The sequence below is a fragment of the Hyperolius riggenbachi genome, chromosome 12, assembly GCF_040937935.1.
Source record: "Hyperolius riggenbachi isolate aHypRig1 chromosome 12, aHypRig1.pri, whole genome shotgun sequence".
Classification (NCBI taxonomy): Eukaryota; Metazoa; Chordata; class Amphibia; order Anura; family Hyperoliidae; genus Hyperolius; species Hyperolius riggenbachi.
Window position 1 is genome coordinate 37499333 of NC_090657.1, and position 22559 is coordinate 37521891.

The window sequence follows — 22559 nt, forward strand, 5'->3', positions numbered from 1 at the left end:
CTTACAAATCTTTTCTATAATCTCTTGATTCTACTACAAGTGCATGTGGTCGTTATTGCGGCTGGATCAACGGATAATTCTCTCTACAGACTAATCGGGGGGGCTGAACTGAATTATTAAATAGAAGTGAAAGTTCTCCCAGCATTTTGCTAATGGCTGCCATTGCTATGGAACAGCAAAAGTCCTGGGAGTCAGCTGAGAGTTCCCATCACTTATATGTTGTCTTTTCTCTGCTGTTCAGGTGATGATTGCACACAAGCCAGTCGACCTCTCACATGTGACCTCTAAGTGCGGATCCATGTCCAACATCCACCACAAGCCAGGTATGTCCGGAGGAAGCAGGAAATTTGGGCGCATGAGGCAGGTGGACAAAAAGGGCGGCGCCATTCACTCCTCTAATAAATATTGTTTAATGGGCACCCAACAGGAAAAAAGGGCGCCGGAGAAAAATAACGTTTTACAAGCGGCGCCCGGAGACTTTTATTGTTTTATAACTGCTTCTCATGATTACACATTATTTAATGATTTATAATTTTTTAAACATTATTTTTAAACGAAAAACAGCACAATATTTTTTTAAAACGTTATTAATGCTTATCACAGGGGGGTCTTAGGCTTAGGCACCACCAGGGGGGTCTTAGGGTTAGGCACCACCAGGGGGGTCTTAGGGTTAGGCACCACCATGGGGGTCTTAGGTTTAGGCACCACCAGGGGGGTCTTAGGGTTAGGCACCACCAGGGGGGTCTTAGGGTTAGGCACCACCAGGGGGGTCTTAGGGTTAGGCACCACCAGGGGGGTCTTAGGTTTAGGCACCACCAGGGGGGTCTTAGGTTTAGGCACCACCAGGGGGGTCTTAGGGTTAGGCACCACCTGGGGGGTCTTAGGTTTAGGCACCACCAGGGGGTGCTAGGTTTAGGCACCACCAGGGGGGTCTTAGGTTTAGGCACCACCAGGGGGGTCTTAGGTTTAGGCACCACCAGGGGGGTCTTAGGTTTAGGCACCACCAGGGGGTGCTAGGTTTAGGCACCACCAGGAGGGTCTTAGGTTTAGGCACCACCAGGGGGTGCTAGGTTTAGGCACCACCAGGGGGGTCTAGGGGTTAGGGGTAGGTACAGGGAGGGTTCTGTATGAGAGTAGGGTTAAGTATAGTTTTAGTAACATTCTTATTAATCTTTTTAAAACGTTATTATACATGTCACTTTTTAAACAGGGAAGATTAACGTTTTTACAATTCCCGATTTCATACACATTATTTAATGATTTATAACTTTATAAAACATTATTTTTAAACAAAATATAGCACATTTTTTTTTAAACGTTATTCATGCTTATCGTTTAAAACCCTGCGCCCTTTTTTCCCGGTGCCCTTTTTTAGCGTACGCATGTCCGGATGGGAAGAGCTAGATTTCACTCTAGAGGGTCTTTTCCTTGCTTCTTTTAAAGAGGAACTGTAACCAAGGGTTGAACTTCATCCCAATGAGTAGCCGATTACTCCTTTCACATGGGAAAATCGTTATCTTTTCTCAAATAGATCATCAGAGGGGGTCTGCTTAGCTGATATTGTGGTCAAAACCCCTCCCACAGTGTGATGTCATGACCATGGTCATGACTGTATTCTTTCTGTGAACCTTATTGCATTGTGGGAAATGACAATGACTATTTCTAACTGCCAAGCAAGCAGTATCTCCCTCTGTGCAGATGTATATCTATAAAATATAATTTAGCCTATCACATTGCTAGTGGGTGCGGTTATTGATAATGGAAGTTGGTGCTGTCTTTTTTTTTTTTCTCTTGTCTTCCAGTAGTAAAGATGATGAAATGCAGGCTCATTGTGGATGACATGAACTAATTACATGACATGAACTTAATTAACCTATTTTTGTCATTTTGGAATGTATCCATTTATTTTTTCTTCAAGTGTAACCAAACTCTTCTAAATTAATGATTTGCAGGTGTTAATTTTATCAATGCAGCTTTCTCCTATATAACTATCCCTTGCACTAGTCTCATGAAAGTGAAATTGCAGAACATACCTATCAGAATACAAATACTATAAGTAAAAATATAACAAAATGTATTAAGTACATACATACTCTTGAAGGACATCACATCTAAAAAATACATGAGATGGCCGTCCCACCACTCAAATGAGCAACCAGCAACTAGAGCCCTGGAAAAGCCCAGATGCATAAGTATACTGTACACAGTGATATGATAGGACAAGTTCACACTGGGCGCTTTGGTAGTGTTTGTTGTTCATGGAAGGCAATCAGCAAAATGCTGTTTTTGTTCAGGAAAGCGATTTAGGAGTGATTGCATTTGGTGATTCTTTAACATTGACATGCAATCGCTCCGAAATCACTCCAAAAATGCTCTATGCACCATGTTTGAGATTTCAGCAAATTGCTAATCACTGGTGATCGCTACAGTGTTAACACAACCATTGACTTGCATTAGCTTTGCTGATCGCCGCCAATCAGCAAAGTGCTGCACCCAGTGTGAACCAGCACTGTGGGCGAACCGCCCAGTGTGGACACCGAAGTGCTGGCAAAGTGTGCAGTCGGGATGGATCGCAAATCTGTGCCGTGCAGCAACGTAGCGGGCTGAAGTAACGCAGTGGGATGGCGTCTTGTACCAGACTGAGCAAAAAAAGAGTTGCTATTTTTCTGGCCACACCCCCTTTAGCACCTCCATTATAATGTATTTAAATGTCCTAACTTGAGGGGATGTGCCTGGATATATCTATCCTTTTTTTTTTTCTTCGGGCCAGAGAGCCTCAACATGTTTTGCCAGACTTTTGGCTTCGTCAGAGGTGTGTATCACTTGCACTAGGTTTATTCATCTGACAGCTCTGAACCTCTTCCCAACAGGTTTTGGGCATTAATTTCTTAAAAGGGGCATTCTTAGTGTTTCCTTTATTTTTTTCAAAAAGCACTGCCTTAAAATGATCATAACAAAGATGCCAGCTTGCCCACTATTCTGGCAGTTGGTCTGTGCCACTACTGTCCAAGGGATGCATTTGAGACTTCCCTTTGAGGAGATGGACTCTGCCAAAAGCTGTTGGTAAGAAGATCAGAGCCATCAGAATAATACTAGGGCTTGATAGCTCCTATACCTTATGGGATAACTAACTTACCGTGGGAGAAGTAAAGCTTTATTGAGCTATTGGGTGTCTAGACCACTGTTAGCCACATTATAGTTGTAACATGTAGGGGCGTAGCAATAGGGGGTGCAAAGGTTGCGACCACATCGGGGCCCTGTAGGGACCTCCCTGATCTTCAGTATTAGCTCTCTATTGGTCCTGTGCTCATAATAATGACTTCTATAGATATAATAGTAGTGATCATTAACAAGCCGCTCCCCATTCCCTTCTTGCACCTCTGACACTGTAGTTGCCATTGGCAGTTTTTGGTGCACTGTATCAATTGTTATGTATAGAGTGCTTGGGGGGCCCCATTGTAAAACTTGCATCGGGGCCCACAGCTTCTAAGCTGATAACCTGTTACCCCCTCATTGAAATGGTTTCGAACTCTTAGACCAGAATCTTCTTATATAAAATGTTATTCTTGCTGTTCTATACAAAGGATATAAAAAAATGACATAGAACAGGGTTATAATCTGCATTCAAGTAAAATAAATATTTTAAAAATCATGAAACGTAATTAAGTGTTGGCCATCAAAATTACATAAGCAAAAATATGATGTTGTACGATCTGTTTCTCTCTGTCTTTGCGACTCTTTCAATCTCATTTTCTGAATTCAGAATCTAACATGCTACCTTTATACTGTAAAAAAGACTTCACCAGGATAGTTTCAATTCACAGTAACACTGGCTACTTTCACTGGATACCACTAGAAATTGCTTATAGCAAACCTAAAGCCTACTGTATATACTCGAATGCAAGTTGACCTCATGTATAAGTCGACTCCAATATTGAACCCTCTTAAGCTGGAATATTTTATTGACTCAAATATAAGTCTACCCAGCAAAGTTAATGGCTGCATTTGGGGCTCAGGAGGGGTTAATGACTGCACTGCATACAGTATTGCAGCCATTAACCCCTCCTGCCCCTTAAGTGCAGCCAATACCTCCTCCAGGCCCCCAAGTGCTGCAATTATTCACTCCCTTTTATACAGCCCAGTATTTCCCTCCTGCCCCTTTCCTTGTTAATTGTTGTGGCCAGGGCTTTCAGACCTGTGTTCTTGGCATTTCCTTTCCTCAAAGTATTACTTACCACTGGGTAAATTGCTGCAAATGGGTATGTCCCTATTAGTACACACATAATTCGCTGTGCTCAGTGCTGCCCCTGACTCGTGTATAAGTCGACACCTATACCTTTATGAAGTGCATCAGACCTAAAATTTCTAGACTTATACTCGAGTATATACAGCAATTAAACTAAAAAAAACCAGATACTTAACCTAAGGAGGGGACGGTCTCTGAATCCTAACTTTCCAGCGATTAACCCATCGGTATGAGACTGCTAACGGGGGAGACAGCGCTGGAACGCAGGGACCGTGAGAGGAGTGGGAAGGCTCTTATCGGACCCAGAGCCTCCCCCCTCCTTAGGTAAGTATCTGCTTTATTTTAATTAGGCTTCAGGCATTTTGTGTAAGTAATTTTGTGAAATGTAGGAAAACTTCACTTCACCATACTGGGGTATAACAGTCCAAACTTTATTGTCCAAACATGAACAACCGCAGCATAACAAGTTAGCTCACGCATATCGGAGCAAGCATACCTCCTTACTCATAGCCATGGGTTATGATTGATTATTTATGGGCGAGCGGGTGAGTGATTAACCCTGCCACCTGCCGATCCTTACTGCAATAATAGAGAGCCTCACATAGCAGGCTGTTTTACACTGGAAGTAGACGATAAAAAAATCCTGCATATAACAAACTGTTTTAGGCCTCTTGCACACTGCACGCGATTCCGATTCAGATTCAGATTTTTAATCAGTTTTTACATCCGATTCAGATTCTGATTTGCAGTTTGCTCCCTGCACACTGCAAATCTGAATCTGAATCGGATGTAAAAACTGATTAAAAAGCGGAATCTGAATCGGAATCGCGTGCAGTGTGCAAGAGGCCTTAAGTGGATCCGAGATAAACTTTTACTCATTGCATAATTGTGTTCCTTTCATATAGTTTATAGGGCATTCCTCAAGCCAAATACTTTTTTGTTTTAATACTCTAATTCCCAATAAACTAAACAAGCCTCGCCCACGGCTCCTTTTGTACCTTGGCACTGTAGCAAGGGCTTATGGGAGCTCAGTCTGGACAGGAGGAGGTTACTAGCCAGAGATTTCAGAGGCAGAGGGGAGGAGGAAAGGGGACTGAATTTACACACAGGCAAGCTGATAGCATCTCCAGCCCTCAGCCTGTGACAATTTGACAAACAACATGGCTGCCCTCATTGTATCACAGGAATAAATAATCATACATTATTGAAGCGGTTTGCAGCTAGATATGCTGTGTAAACTATCTAAACTTTAGATAAGATATATAGACAAGTTACTTGTTCTAGTTAGTTTTTCATCTCGGATCCTCTTTAAAAAGCTGTTCCTCTTGATTGGACATTGATTGGGGCAGACTGCTCTGCGGGAGATAAAGTGTTCAGTAGCAGCAGTGGAGGGTAACCCTGAGCTGCATCCCAGAATAGTGACTGTCCCGGAGCTGTTGTATTCATAGACCACCTGATCCAGAGATTTGTTCCATAAATCCAGGCCAGCTTCGCTTGTCCTCTAGCCTGAGAAGACTGCAGCACATGAGGCTCAGGGATGTTAGTTGCTTTTACCTATTCCATTAGCAGCTTCTAATCCCTTATTGTTTCTGTTCCAGGTGGTGGCAATATAGAAGTGAAATCAGAGAAGGTGGACTTTAAAGTCCAGTCTAAGATTGGCTCGCTGGACAATATCACTCACACCCCCGGAGGAGGAAACAAGAAGGTACTATAGTGTCTCCAGAGATCTCTAGAACAACCGTGTCCACTGCTGCCCCCTACTGGTGATCACTTATAACCTCACAGGAAGCCCAGACAGAAAGGAAAGCGAGAGGGATAATGGAGGCTGACATAATGACTTCCGTTTAAACAATACCAGTTGCCTGGCTGCCCTGCTGATCATCTGCCTCTAATACTTAGACCCTGAACCAGCATGCAGATCAGGTGTTTGACTGAAGTCTGACTGGATTGGCTGCATATTTGTTTCAGGTGTGTGATTCAAACACTACTACAGCCAAAGACATCAGCAGGACTCCCAGGCAATTGGTATTGTTTAACTAGTTAAGGACCTTGATAATTGAAATCTACGGCAAGTTTTGATGGCTACCTGGCTGCCAGGGCATATATTTCAATACACTGACGCTACACGTTCTCGCCGCTACCGACGATCTCGCCGCTGTCTCCCCGCCGCAGCTCGCTCGCTCTGCCGTCTCTATGAGCGGGTCAGGAGCCGATTTCATTGGCTCCTGACCCTGTCTATCAATGCAAGCGACTCCCATTGGCTTACATTGATAGGCAGGATCGGGAGCCAATGAAAGCAGCTCCTGACCGGCTCACAGGAACTCTGTCGTCATAGAGACAGCAGAGTGGGTGGCTCAGGTTCCCGACGTGGTGCGGTGATGCGGCAGGTATGTGCGGCGATTCGTCGCTATTCTGCTGTTTCTTGTACCAGCGGTCTCTGGTCCTTAATGGTTAAAAGGAAATAAATATGGCAGCCTCCATACCGCTCACTTCAGGTGTGCTTTAAGTGGACCTCTCAGGAAAAAACACATATACATGTTGGCCTGAGTTATGGACAAGGACAGTTTAAATACCATTAAAAAAATATGAATATATATATGTGGCGAGTTAAAATATATTAAATGTTAGTATACATGAGCACCAGAGGGTGCTTAAAATGATGGTGTCGGAGTGCCGCCTCTTGTCCACCCCTTAGCTTGAAGTAGACAGGATATGACATCACTATTGTGTAGACCTATTATGGTAAATGGAGACACACTAGGCTGTACTAGCCAGATTTCTGTATCTAGGCAGCCTAGGTAGGAGCAGCTCAGCATTTCTATGCACTTTGAGGTCCAAAACTTTACTTACGTTGTACAGTTAAAGGAATCTCATCATAAGAAAAACTGTTTTGTAAGAAATGCAGTCCCTTGGCTGCAATGCCCATACTATGGCCAAAATACAAATCACTCCACATTTCTTTCAAAAACAGGTGAATTTAAAGCGGACCTGAACTCAGAACTTCCTCTCTGCTCTAAGCGATAAGCAACAGCAGAATAACCTTTACATTTAAATAATTCTTTGTTACAGCTGATACAAATCCTGCAATAAATCTGCAGTGTGTCTGCTTCCTGCTTTCATGGAAGCAGACATAGGGTTAACAGCCCGAGTTTACAAATTAGCTGCTGTACCATGGCAGCCAGCTGACACTGCTGAGAGATCAAATTACACTTGCTATTAGTCACAGATGAGAGGGGAATTGGACAGGCTAAACTCTCTAAATACATACAGGGTACATTTCTCTGTTTTCCTTCTGTCCTGTGCAAGAGTTCAGGACCACTTTAATGGCCTGTAGAATCCCTCTATAGTAAACTCCAAAGGACCAGGAAAAATCGTTTACTACTAAGGGATTTTACTGTAGTAATCTTCTGATATAGTAAACTACTTTTCTATATCAGGAATTTACTACATCAGAACTGGTCATATGTGTATATTTATACAGACGCATTTGCTGGGACCTGAGGACTTGGTTTGCTATAGTCAGAGATTTACTACCAGATTCTACTGTACTAGAAGAACTGGAGGGGCAAATTGTCAGCAGATTATTACCAGCAGGTAGATAGTATTCCTGTCCTCTAGTGGACAGCCGTGGAATGGGCCAAGAGCCTGCCAATAGTGATGGTCCTGTCTCAGGAGATTACACAGACAAGCATGTGATCGGTTTGGTCAGGTGATAGATATGTAGTCATGCTAGTCATGACCATGTGCAGGATGTGATCACAGCAAATCAGAGCTTTGCAAATCGATCAGCTGATTAGACAGATCACATGAGTTCTCCTAGACATGACTATCACTTACCTGCCAGCTCACGTACCACTGTGATGCCACACGTTCTAATGAGTTACAGCAGCAACGTGTACAGTGCTGTAGCTCCATCTCTGCCCTCAGATACCCCCTCCAGCGGTGTGGGACTTTGCAGTGTTGGAGGTATTTGAGGAAAGGTTTAGAGCTGGAGGCACATTGTTAATGATCACTGAAGGGGCAGCCGTGGACACCTTTGTGTAGATTTCGGATATTGTGTGACTAACTAGTGTGTGATGTGCTGTGCTGATGCTTATCTCTGGATCTGGGAAGCAGGGCTTGAACTCTCTGCCTGCTGTCTGAGCTCTGCTCCCTCTGCCCAGCCTACACTCCTCTCCTCTGGGCACTCTGCAGAACACTTCGCTGGGTCTCCATCCTCTGCGCATTTACTCTTCCGCACTGGTTTGCTCTCCACAATCTGTGAATTCTATCCTCTGCAAAAGACCTCCTCGTTCTCCGCTGGGCTCCACTCTGGCCGGCAGCATCACTGGCATGTTGCCTCTCTCTCTCTCTCTCATCCTTCTCCTGTCCTATCCAGGGGAGACCTGCATGGCTTTTTATATGCGCCCTACAAGGGAAACGTTATCCACCCTTCAGCCTCCCACACCGGTTGTGAAAAATAACAACGAGGTGGTGGATATGCAGAGACCTCATAGCAATATAATGTATTCCAATAGGCTGCCATGGGATAGTGTGCCCTGCAGTAGCTGAAAAATCATTGCAAGGGAGGTGTGATTGGCTAATCATCCTACTCTTATATAAAAAGCCATCGCTTCCCTATACATAGCTTTACACCTCATCACTACTTTTTTTTTTTTTACTTATTTCAAATCTTTTCCATAACCTTTTTTTTTTTTATACAAACTTCACTGTTTTCCCATCAGACATCAGTGCCGGCAGGGATACAAGTAGCTCTCATTGATCAGCCATTGTACACAGTATTCCATTCAATAGAAAAGTGATCAAGGTAAACAGGCAGAACGCCTGAATCAGATGAAAATCCCCTGAAAGCAAAGTGCAAGAGAGACAGAAATGTCACACCTACCGAACACTGTACAGAGGCGCTGCACAGTGCGTTTTATGTATTACAGCTGGACTTCTATGTAAAAGAACATCTGTATCACACTGAACAGCCCTCAGTTAACAATACAAGCTCAACCCATTGGCAGCCTCAATGGCATTATCTCGTCTGAGATAAGTGCAGTGCTTTTGGCCATAGTTAGCAGAAATTGTTGTGCTGTAAATTCTTGCAATGCTTTGATCTTCCTCTGCTAGCAGAAAATACAGAAACCGAAGGCAGAAGTCCTCTATTATTGTCTCACAATGCCCTCTAATGGCCATAAATACACATTACAGCAGTACTAATTAAATGCAGGGAAATGTAATAAATAAATTAAAATAGTGCTAAAATAAATTGTCATGGAGCACTAGCAAGCCTCTAAATAAATTGGCTGCTAAAGGGTTAATACATGCTTACATTATTTGTCACCCATTTGTGATTTCATGTGACAGGAGTAATCACTGTACAGACGTGCTGCCAAGCAAACTGTCTGTTCTATGGAGAGGGAGGCACCTGACTGTGTGGCCTGCAATTGAAGAACAATAACTTTATTTGCCAGCGATCATAAATGACAAATCAGTAATGACAGTGTCAGTGGAGTCAGGCGACAACGCTGGCATGCCTGATTTATAGCAGGAGTCATGCTCAATCCAAACTTATGGACTTTCTGGAGCCATTTTTTTTAAAGTGACACTGCAGAACATATGGGAAGGGTGCATAAAACGCAGCCGTAATCTTAGTTGGTTTTCTGTGAAAATTAAGTCTCTTTAACCACTTGATACAAAAGGGACGTTTACAAACGTCCCATTTGTGCACTACAAAGTGTAAATAGGAGATGTAATAAACCTTCATTCTGCAGAGATGCATGTGCACGCGCGCCCATTTTCACCTTTCAATGCATGGTGTGAAGTGGTTAAAGAGACTCCGTAACAAAAATTGCATCCTGTTTTTTATCATCCTACAAGTTCCAAAAGCTATTCTAATGTGTTCTGGCTTACTGCATCACTTTGTACTATCACAGTCTCTGTAATAAATCAACTTATCTCTCTCTTGTCAGACTTGTCAGGCCTGTGTCTGGAAGGCTGCCAAGTTCTTCAGTGTTGTGGTTCTGCTATGAACTCCCCCTTCCAGGCCCCTCTATGCACACTGCCTGTGTGTTATTTAGATTAGAGTAGCTTCTCTCTTCTCTCTTATCTTTTACAAGCTGGATAAATTGTCCTCTGAGCTGGCTGGGCTTTCACATAGTGAGGAATTACAGACAAGGGCAAAGCTGTTTGCAGGAAGAAAAGAGCAGCCTGAAACTTCAGTGCATAAGAGATGCAGGGGGAAAGAAACACACAAATGATCTCTTGAGATTCAAAAGGAAGGCTGTATACAGCCTGCTTGTGTATGGATGTATTTTCTATGTGTGGACATACTGTACATCAACCTACTTCCTGTTTTGGTGGCCATTTTGTTTGTTTATAAACAAACTTTTTAAAACTGTTTATAACCACTTTTAATGCGGCGGGGTGCGGCGAAATTGTGACAGAGGGTAATAGGAGATGTCCCCTAACACACTGGTATGCTTACTTTTGTGCGATTTTAACAATACAGATTCTCTTTAAGGCAAGCTGTGGAACCCCTTTTTATTTGGCTGTGCTGGGCTCCTTCCAGATTAGTTTGATTTGAGCAGACTGCCACAGTGTGGGCCGGAGCCCACTAGCCCATCTGTACAGTGTTCTACTATTTCTAAAGACTGAAACTCATCCATGCATCTGATTATAGCAACATAGCCACTCTTTTTTTTTTTTGTCCGATTCCTCTGCTAGTTTCCATGAAGCAAGATGGGGCTACACATAATAATAATATACTGGATGACCAGCACTAAATAATAATATACTGGATGATCAGCACTAGCTTCTTAGACATAAAATGTGCTACTGGACATAGGACAGAATTGCTGCCGCCCTGCAGAGGGCGCTGTGTAGATGCGTCACAGAAGAGTGAATTTACAGTTCAGCCTATAGGGATCAGACTGAATGCTGCATGTCATCCTGCACCAGCAGATATAGAGCAGCTGTCAGGGACAGTCTATGCAATCCAGTGTAGTTATCTATACAGGTGGTTGGAAAGTGGTGAACAACTGCTCAGATGTAAGAGAATAGTGTGTTACTATTCCAGCATGGTGGTACCAATGCCATCTGCCTCCAGCAGCTGACAGGAAGTGAGCGCACCACCGAACTAGCCCTTACTTCCTGCCAGTCATGATAGGATGCCAAGCTATAGATACGTATGTTAGACACATGTTCCTGTTGTTAGCAGCCCTGATGGCACTGATGTTCCTCTCACTGCGCCTGCTTCCACCTCACTTTATCTATCTATCCATCCTCCTCTACTCCATCAACCCCTCCCTTCATCCCTCCACAACTCATCTTGTCACCCCCAGAGAGAGAAAGGGAACGAAGAGAGGTCAAGGGGGAGTCTCTCCCCTACAAATGGGTTCCCCGACATCCCTCCACCCCCCTTGCCTGAGGAGCCAGACATGCCTGAATTACTAGCTGTGGAGAGGGGTAAGTACTGTACCAATTTCACATGGAATTACTACCATTCAACCAGACATAAACATCAGAGCTCCTTCACAAAGTTTGGGGCAGAAACATATGTAGAAGTTTGATAATCAATGTTCTCATCTAAACTGACCAATAGCACAACAATGCCACAATTCTACAATTCCACCTCGGCTACTGTAACCAAAGGTTTTTATTCATGGAAACTTCACCAAACAATTGCAGACGGTGCCTCATTTCAATCAAAGCGGTCAAAAAAAAATGTACGGGTTGTTAAAGTGAGTAAACCAAGCTGAGATCCGTGGATTTCTATTGGCCAGTTAAGCCGACAATCACAGCAGAGGACCATCCAGTGAGGGGAAGACAGAAACAAATCAAAATCTGCCTGCTACTTCGTCAGCCTATACCTCTGAGAAAATACATGTTGAGAGGCTTAGGTTTTCTTAAAGGATGCCCAATGTGACATGATGAGATAGACGTGGGTATGTACAGTGCCTAGCACACAAATAACTATGCTGTGTTCCTTTTTTCTTTCTTTGCCTGAAAGAGTTAAATATCAGGTATGTAAGTGGCTGACTGAGACAGGAAGTAACTACAGTGTGACCCTCACTGGTAAGAAATTCCAACTATAAAACACTTTCCTAGCAGAAAAGGGCTTCTGAGAGCAAGAAAGATAAAAAGGGGAATATCTCACCAGTGAGGGTCACACTGTAGTCCCTTCCTTTCTCCGTCAGCCACTTACATACCTGATATTTAACTCTTTCAGGCAGAGAAAGAAAAAAGGAACACAGCATAGTTATTTGTGTGCTAGGCACTGTACATACACATGTCTATCTCATCATGTCACATGTCACTTCGGGTATCCTTTAAGAAAAACTGCATATCAGAGCTATCAGTAGTTTAATTTTTGGTGCCCAGGATTGTCCTAAAAGACCCAAAATGAAAAAGATAAATGAAATGAGTTTTGATGTGAAAGATAGTCTAACATTGTGGAAAGGTTTTGGTGTTTCACGTAGTGGGTTCACACTACAGGAACGCCTAGGTGGTAAGCAGAGGGAGCCCAATGGTGCAGTACCATTACATTTTGTTTTTAGAAAGAATGTTTTTTATTGCGCAGTACCGTTACTTTAGGGGTAATTGTACGTATATTATTTTATACTCACAAGAATGGGTTGCAGAACACTGTATGTGCTTGTGGGGAATAAACCACCTTGTCTCGGCTTTCCAGGTCCTGCCTGATGCTGGATGGTCGCTTTCCTAAATATAATTTTGGGTAAAACCATTCCCTCCAAAGGCGGTCTGAATGGAAATTTGTGGGGATGGAGGTGGCCGGAGTATTAAATAATAGTTTTCTATTGGCATAAAAAAAGAGAGGTTCTCTTACCTCTCTGGAAGATAGGACACCAGTTAAACTGGAAACATTTTTATGCAAAATACAGATAAACAACGCATTTCACGGGTACTAGCCCGCTTCCTGAGGTCAATTCACCGCACCTTGTAAAAATTTGCATAGGAATATGGGTGCCTACAAATACTAGATTTAGTATTTAGAGGCGCCCACACGTTATGCACACTGTTACAAGGCACTGTATATTGACCTGAGGAAGCAAGCTAGTACCCATGAAACGAGTTGTCTGTGTTTTGAATAAATATCAGGGCAGTTTCTAGGCTAAATTGCACCCAGAGCGAGGGTGTAAAATTGCGCCACCACCCCGTGGACCCGTGAACCCTTACTCTTTAGGGACAGTCACACAGCCACAGGTCACAAGTAGATCTGCCTACTTACTAGTGACCAGCCGCTCATCCAGGAGGAAGCAGGGACCAGGAGAACACACAGGTGAAGAGAGCCTGGATAGCCGACTCCTCCATGGGCGCCGCGCACTGACAGCCTGCAGTACCGCTACAGGACATCAGGTGTCATCACGCGGTGGTGACAGCCTGCAGTACCGCTACAGGACATCAGGTGTCATCACACGGTGGTGAACTTTTTTTTTTGTTACAGAGTCTCTTTAAAGGGAACCAGAGAGGAATGCTTCGGTAAAATAGAAAAAAGATTTTATACATACCTGGGGCTTCTTCCAGCCCCATAAGCCTGGATCGCTCCCACGCCGCCATCCTCCGCTTCCTGTATCGCCGGTACCGGGCCTGTCACTTCCGGCGGACGCTGCCAATTGTCCGCATCACAGGCGCTCCCTCCATACCGTATGCATGCAGCTGCGCAGTAAGCAGCAACACGCGTACCTGTATGGAGGGAGCCCCATGTGATGCGGAGAATTGGCCGACTGGTCGACTCGCGGCAATGACGGGACCCGGTACCAGGAAGCGGAGGATGGTGGCGTGGGAGCGATCCAGGCGTATGGGGCTGGAGGAAGCCCCAGGTATGTATAAAAGCTTTTCTTCATCCTCTCTGGTTCCCTTTAAGCGTTCATGGGATGTATATAGAGTGTGGTATAGTACAGTATTAGCTAGGCCTATTTTTAACATTGCGTCTCAAGCAATCAGAAAGAACACTTATCTGGCATCAGCCAATCCCTGATGGTGCCACATAAACAAGACTCTACTGTAGATAGATATAGGAAGGGTTTCTGATGCTGAAACCATTACCGTGAGTATCCTGAATAATTCACAGCATTCTACTATATGTCATCCCAGTGCCTCCGAGTATATTTGTAGTGGAGAAGTGTTAGTATCCCCTAATCTATTTATTACTGTCCCCAAAACTACCAGTCTCAACTCCATGGAGGTCCCAGGGACACAAAGGAGGTAAATATGTCCTCCAATAGCCCTTCCTAAAAGTTTCAAACCCCTTTCCAAATCATTAAAAAAAACACCCTAAAATCCTGTAAATGGGCTTTTATGTTCCTGTTCAGCGTTCCATCCAATGATTGTTCATAGAGTTCAGTAATGCGGGGCTAAGGGGAGGAATTAGGATAGTTAGAGGACCACTTTCACGAAAAATTTTACAATTTAAAATACATGTAAACATATATAAATAAGAAGTACGTTTTTTTAAATGAGCCATAAATTACTTTTCTCCTGTGTTGCTGTCACTTACAGTAGGTAGTAGAAACCTGACGGAACCAACAGGTTTAGAACTAGCCCATCTCTTCATGGGGGATTCTCAGCAAGGCTTTTATTCTTTATAAAGACAGTCCCTGAAAAGGACTTGTACAATGATACTGGCCGGCCTCTGCACTTGCTGCACATTTTTTTGGGCAGAGCAACTGCCATGCGCTAAGTGCTTTTGAAACTAAAGAAAGCGGTGAGAATCCCCCAAAAGGAGATGGGCTAGTCCACAACCTGTCGGCTCTGTCAGATTTCTACTACCTACTGTAAGTGACAGCAACATAGGAGAAAAGTAATTCACTGCTCATTTTACTCTGGAAAAAATGGGACTACTTATTTGTATGTGTCTAGGTGTATTTTAAATTGTACTATTTTCATGATAGTGGTCCTTTAAGTACACATATCCCTTAATTTTGGGGTGACACTGGCTTTTAATGCCATGGGTTTTGGGGTTGCACTGGCTCTCTAAACCGCTCTCCCTTAATCCTCACAGATTGAGTCGCACAAACTGAGTTTCCGGGAGAACGCCAAAGCAAAGACGGACCACGGAGCAGAGATCGTCTACAAGTCTCCCAACCCATCCGGGGACACCTCCCCCCGCCGTCTCAGCAACGTCTCCTCCTCTGGCAGCATAAACATGTCTGACTCGCCACAGCTGTCCACACTGGCCGACCAAGTCTCCGCCTCCCTCGCCAAACAAGGCTTGTGATCCAACCCCCACCAAGATGGAAGGACGGGAAGCTGGAGGGTACGAGGGACGCATCCAGTGTTCAAAGGGAAAACGTAACCTAAAAGAAATGAGGATTCCCAAACACAATTGATCTAATTTAACCTGGCCTCTTGTATACTTATTTATTACACTTCCCATCCTCGGAAGACCATCTCCACCCAATTACTAGTAGCAGAGGGGAGAAACTCATAGGTGTATATTGTGTTCATTGCTCCGGAGGCAGAAGAAGGTGTTCTACCATATTTATGTATATTTTGTTTTTTCATTGTTAAGGGAGTGTGTCCAGGTGTGCCGACACCCAACAGGCCAAGGCGGAACATAGTCTTAAACCATCTCTGAATATAGTCCGGGCCCAGAGCATAGTCCATCCTCCCGTTTCTGCATAGAATATTTGACGCCCTTTTGGGATCAGTCCACTAGGGGGCAGCAGGTGTTGATGCATGTCTTGCACCAGTCTCATAGCTTTCACTTACCAGTTGAGGTGGTCAAGTCAACCTTAGAGGCTAAGAGGGCTAAATTAAATTGGCATCTGCTTGGATTAACTCCTTTTTTAAAAACTTTCCGCTAGAAATAAAATTGTATAAGGTTGAGCTGAAAGCTTGTTTGCATGGTTTTTTTTTTCCAGACAGAGACACAAAATAATAATATGGGCTGCCTAGCACTTCCTGGCCAAATTTCTTCTCTCAATTCCCAGGTCAAGTTATGTACAACCTTGTCAGAGCTGCTGAAATTCCTATATTAAAGGGAGACATCTCACACGCCCCTCCAGTCAGATTCAGTGACAGGTGACTTCTTACTGCAGCACCAAATGTCAAGTCCAGTCCCTCCTTCGCTGCCCATTACAGGGAAGGATATGGCCTTTGATTTGGCAGTGAGCAGGTTTATATTGTAGAAGCATGTAGATTGCAGCATCTCATTGTAACCTTGCACTGATCCCCCCCAACACCCCCCTCCCCTTTACAATAAGCTAAGGATCTCTGCAACTGTCCGCTGGCGTTCTCCACCTCTGACCTCGCTGTGTGAATTACAACTGGATTGAAGAAATTGCAGTGGCTGCTAGCTTTCCTTTATGCAGGTTGTCTTTCCGCTGCAAACCTCCCCCCCCCCCCCCCCCCTAAACTTCAGTATTGCCTTCCTTTCTCCCCTCTGTTATCATCATTGATAAACAACTACCCCTCCCCCACCCCCATTTCTCTCCGTTGTGTCTGTGGCTGTCCATATTCTGTGTCGTGTCTGACCAGCTGGTTCACACGGTCTGTTGCTGTAAAAGTGGATTTGGAAATAAAATTATTAATACAAAACAAGAGCGTGTGTGGCTTGCATTTCTTCATTAGAGAGGGGTGCTGCATATAAGTCTGGTGAGTATATCATTAAAAAAAAGTTAGACACTTACCTTCATAGAGGAAAGCTTCTGGATAATGCAGCGGCTTCCCGTCTCCCTCGAGCTCGCTGCTCCAGTGCTGGGACCCTCCAAACCTATTTGACAAGGTTCACACCGGCTGCACTCATACATGGACGAGAGTGCAGTCACACAGCCACTCGTGCACAGCTTTTTTCCTCCATGCACGAGCTGCCTCATGCTACTGCGCAGGTGTGGGCCTTCTGTGTGCCTGCGCTCGTACACAGACAGGAGCACCCTGAAGAAGTAGAGGGTCCCGGTGAGTATCGGTGGGCTGCAGAAGGATCGGAGAAGCTTCTAGGTCATCCAGAGGTTTCCTTCTAGTGGGGTAAGTATCTGCCTTTTTTTTTTTTTAACAGGTTTACTTAAAGAGGAGCTGTCAGCAATACTATCTCAGAAAAAAAACACATATATGAGTAGATAGATACTTGCTCTACTTACATAACATGTGTATTGTACTGTCCACGTTTTGATTTTAGTGATTCTTCTATTCTATAGTAAAAAAAAAAAAAAAAGAGAAAATCCTTCATAGGATTCTCCATTTTAACTGTGTCTATCTTGAAGCCAATCCTGATATCATTTCCTCTCTTGCTCTACTCTGCCTGATTGTGTATGCATTGCCTGCCCTCCTCCCAGTCTTCAGGCACTCCCACCCAGCTCTGCAATAGAAAGTGCATTGTCTCAGCATGAGAAATATTGGCCAATCAGAGAGGAACAGAGGTGTGGGAGGGGAAAACAGGAGGGAAAGAGGCATCAGCCAATCAGGCTGCATCAGTTAAGTCTGAGGGGAAAGTAAAGAAGCAAAAAAGGACAACCCAGCATGCCCTGCAACTTCCTTTGTGTGGCAATGTACCAAACAAGAGTCAGGTAAAGTGGGGAATGAAAATGTATCAAGTAATAGTGATTTTTAACTTTTGGATTGCCTGGATAGCATCTTTATTACTTGTTTACCAGTCAAAAATAAAGAATTGGTTTTTGATTTTATGCTTGACAGTTCCTCTGTCTGCTGGATCTACAGTAGCAGGTGACCAGGGGTGCCTAAACTTTTTAGACAACGTTCTGGAGACTGCTGGGGGAGGGGGGGGGGGGCTAGCTAGCAAAATTTAAACCACTTCTTTTGTTTTACCTTGCTTACACTAAACCTATTATATTTTCTTAAATAAAACATGTCCGATATGAACCAAATTATATAAGAGAAAAAATGTGGCGTGCAGCAAAATGAGGTCACGGTCACAATAGCTTGCGTGTCAGCATATAAGAGGCATATTTAAAAGTAATTCGATGGAAAAAAAACAATTCTAAAAGCGGGCCAAAATCCAGACATATGCAAATAATACTAACGACAGGCAGATATACATGACATGCAGAGATCACTGAATGACAGGAAAATTCCAAGGATATCCACACAATACCAGGAATTTCTAACAGATATCAAGTGACAGGCTATTTCCAACAGTAAACAAACTAACTAGCGTGCCCCCCACCAAAACATCGTGCCCCCCAAATAACAATATGCTGAATGCCTTCAAAACTGTAAGGCGCTTCATAACAACAAGGCAAGTGCCTCCAAACGTTAGGCAGAGTGCCCCACAAATAAGTTGGGCAATGCCTTATTCCCCTCCCCCTTCACCACTCAATTAGGTAGAGCTCCCAAGCATTGGTGTTCACCATAGGCACTGGCAGCACGAACACGCCGAATCCAGCGCAGGAGACTTGGGTGCAACCGGTGCCACCATAGGCCGTAATAGGAATTACAGCTATAGCAGCGCAAAGTGAGTAACTTCGGCGCCGTCAGAAGACTGAGCTGAAGTTTCTTTTAAAAACCAATAATTCGGCCTCCAGCAATTGCTGGAAGCCAAATTATTTCATTCCCCACCATCCATGGCGGCCTGGAGGGGGAATAGTATTTAACACGGCCGGGACTTGTGCAGCAGCAGGATTAGCCATATACCGGCTGTATCCTGCACCCAATTCCACCGCACCAATTCCTCTCCTGTGCCCAAGTCTCCCGTGCCAATTCCTCTCGTACGCCTGGCAGTAGGCCTCAGTGTCCCTCACAAAAGCACCGATCCTCCTGCACTCCTCTTGGATGGAACTACAAGACCAGGAGTGATGCGGCTGGCTCCAGATCAATAAACTGGTGATACAGAGCCTGCTACCTCACCTCTGGTCTTCATCTAGTTTCGGTAAGAAGGATCGCTACTGGTGCTGTGAGGGACTTTGAGGCCAGCTCTTTCGAGAATATGACACCACTACATTAGGTTAATATAGAGGAAGTAGTTAATGTATACAAGGTAAGTTGGCACTTGAAATGTTCATGTACATACCTGTATGCGTACATACATAAATGTTCTCTTGCTGTGATAGGCGGACGGGAGCTGCTATCTTCTCTGGTACAGGAGATGTGCCACTATCACTGGTGATCAGGAGGCGGTCGGCATGGCTCCTGATCAGCTCTGGGAAATGTCAAGTGACTGTTGCATATCCCCAGTCGGGTGTGCGCGATCACAAGAGAGCATGGATGCAGCCTAGGGATATATATGCGTGCAAGTGGTATGAGAAAATTTGGGCATCCAATTTCGGCTAGTAGAATATCGGTATAAGTTTTAAAAGTGTAAATTATCGTAGTAAAAAATCTAAAAAAATACTGATATTTTACTACAACTTAACCTAACACTACTCGCACACACAGAAGCCACCCTTAACTATACCTAACCTTAAAGGAAACCTTAACTGAGAGGGATATGGATGTTTCCTTTTAACCTCTTGGGCGATACAATAATATTGCCAGGGGGCGGCGCAGCACTTCTTTTTTTTATTTTTATTTTTTTTAATCATGTAGCTAGCCTAGCGCTAGCTACATGATAGCCGCTGTGTAGCGGCATCCCCCCACCCCCTCCGACGATCAAAGCAAACAGGAAATCCCGTTCAGAACGGGATTTCCTGTTTGGCTACCCCCGTCGCCATGGCGACGATTGGGATGACGTCAGAGGGAGTCCCGATCCACCCCCTCAGCGCTGCATGGCACTGATTGGCCAGGCTGCGCACGGGGTCTGGGGGGGGCGGCGCGGCAGGTAGCGGCGAATCAGCGCAGAGCGGCGGCGATCGGTATATACACGCAGCTAGCAAAGTGCTAGCTGCGTGCAACAAAAAAAAATGCAAATCGGCCCACCAGGGCCTGAGAAATCCTCTGCGGCGGCTTACCCCGAGCTCAGCTCGGGATTATCGCCCAGAGGGTTAAACAATAGCAGTTGCCTGGCAGCCCTGCTGACCTCTAGCTGCAGTAGTGGCTGAATCACACACCTGAAACAAGCATGCAGCTAATCCAGTCTGACTTCAGTCATAGCACCTGATCTGCATGCTTGTTGAGGGGTTGTGGCTAAAAGTATTAGAGACAGGATCAGCAGGACAGCCAGGCAACTGGTCTTTTATTTTAAAAGGAAAAATCCATATCCATCTCAGTAAAGGTTCCCTTTAACTGTCCCGTCATCTATCCTAACGCCGGGCCCTTAACACCTAACTGACCTCTGCCGCCAATCTACCGCTATTAAGATAATTTTCCCACCGCCGCCACTCTGCCGATACGAAGATAATTTCCCCCCACCGCCAATCTACCGCTATTAAGATAATTTTCCCACCGCCGCCACTCTGCCGATACGAAGATAATTTCCCCCCACCGCCAATCTGCTGCTATTAAGATAATTTTGGGGCGCCACCATGGATGCCATTTTAAATAGCGGCTAGTGTGGAATTTGCTGTTAATTTGGCGCCCTTAGTGTAAAATTTGCTATTTATTGGGTGCCCAAATGTCACACTATCGTCACTATAATGGTCTCTATGGCAGTGTCTAAGTTTCCTCCGATAGAGGCCGCCCAGATTTCCCACTTCGAGATATATATGTCCTGGCAGAGATAAGATGACAGAAATGGCGTAGTTATCAATTGGTTGCGGCCGCAAGTGGTTAAGGGATAAGTGCCATTTTCCTCCTTATTTATGTTGTGGAGATATGTTAGGCTCTGCATCAGCAGATGATTGGAGATCATCTGAAAGGACAGAGCCAGATGAGTTCCGTGTGTCTGTGTCCCCCCAATCTGCAGAAATTCTATGACGCTTGGTTAGTGCTACGTTTGTGCCCATTTCTGCTGAAAAAAATTAAGAATTGTGCTACTTTCGTTTTGAAGGTAATACTACTTTTTGACCAGCCAAAAACTTCACCCCATCCCCATAAAAGTGGGCACATGGACATGTGGGTGGTAGGGTTGGACAGTGCCTTGTTTGTGTTGGAAAAGTCATCTTTCATAGTTTTTGAGATATTCAAATTTTTGTAAAGGTCGAAAGTTCACTCAAGTAGTAGCAGCTGAGTGAACGTTTGACCCTAATAAAAACTTCAATACCTCAAAAACTTTAAAAGATAGAATGATGATTTTTGCGACACAAATGAACACAAACGCAGCACTATTTGGCCTTACCGGTTTCGTGACCGTTGGCTTATTGTATGGGTGATGATATCGGGAGAGATGAACTACATGATCAAACATTAATGTACCAGGAGCTGTAGGTAGAATATTCCTGATATATGGAAATGAATGGGATCCTCCACGGTACACATATTGAAAAAGGCAAGTCTACCGTAAGTACAGACTTCCCTCTGTCCTCTTGCCAATTACTATTGTTTCTCCACAGTAGGACACCAGCACAAACATTGCTAATTAGTTATCTCTGTACAGAGATCACTGGTATACAATCACCATTGGCAATCACCCCCCAAAAAATCTTAATCAATTGGTAGCATGTGTATTTAAAGAGAATCAGAGACGAAGCACCCTCATGTATTTTACCATATATATCAATGGGAACATGACGGTAAACACCCACTCTGCTCTTTGTTTCATTTTTCTCAGCTAAATCTGCCTGTTATCAGACCTGATAAGAATCCCCGACTGAGCATTCAGTCTGGCTTTGCTCAGGAATCATAGCTGAGTCAGTCTTCTGTGATGTTTTTTCAAGCCTAAGTCTGCCCCCTTGTGGCTCTGCTTTGCTGCTATGTATCCTCGTAACAGGAAAGCAGAGCCAGGAGGGGACGGGCTTGGGCTTGAAAAGACATCACAGAAGACTGACGGCTATAATGATTCCTGAGCAAAGCTAGACTGAATGCTCAGTCGGGGATTCTTATCAGGGCTGATAACAGGCAGGCTGAGCAGTGAAGAATGAAACAAAGAGCAGAGTAGGTTTTTACTGTCATGTTCCCAATGATATATATGGTAAAATACATGAGGGTGCTTCGTCTCTGGTTCTCTTTAAGCAGTGATTGACAGACATCTGACATGCAAAAAGTACATATGGGGCTTGCTTCATGTAGCCGCGCTGCTATACCTAAATTCAGGGCTGCACGCCACGCGCCATCCTGCAGCATAGCGTACCTTCCTTAGTTATGCGCACTGCTTACATTAGCAACGCGCATTCCTTTAAATGTTGGCTGCTGCTACTATGTTAATTAACATAGTAGTGGCCACGCTAGTGAAGTATAGTCGTGATACTTCACAGCAGCACCCGGCATTTAAAGGAACGCACGTTGCTAATGTAAGCAGCGCGTGTAACTAAGGAAGGCACGCTATGCTGCAGGACCGAGTGTAGCGTGCAGCCCTGAATTTAGTTTGCGCTGCTGTCAT

At 44.4% G+C, this 22559-nt stretch overlaps 1 protein-coding gene across 14 annotated transcripts in view; it reads left to right on the forward strand.

The window, feature by feature from the left end:
* MAPT (microtubule associated protein tau) overlaps window positions 1-16795 on the forward strand; it is a 222976-nt gene extending 206181 nt beyond the window's left edge. For 12 of the 14 annotated variants that reach the window (XM_068263569.1, XM_068263579.1, XM_068263581.1 and 9 more), the window contains 3 exons: window positions 242-323; window positions 5845-5951; window positions 15255-16795. In XM_068263569.1, the coding sequence (XP_068119670.1) occupies window positions 242-323; window positions 5845-5951; window positions 15255-15470 (405 nt within the window). In that variant the 3' untranslated portion in view covers window positions 15471-16795. Of the gene's footprint in view, window positions 1-241; window positions 324-5844; window positions 5952-11574; window positions 11699-15254 lie in introns of all 14 variants that reach the window. The other 2 variants (XM_068263571.1, XM_068263580.1) reach the window with 1 other exon arrangement.
* Window positions 16796-22559: the final 5764 nt, after the last annotated feature.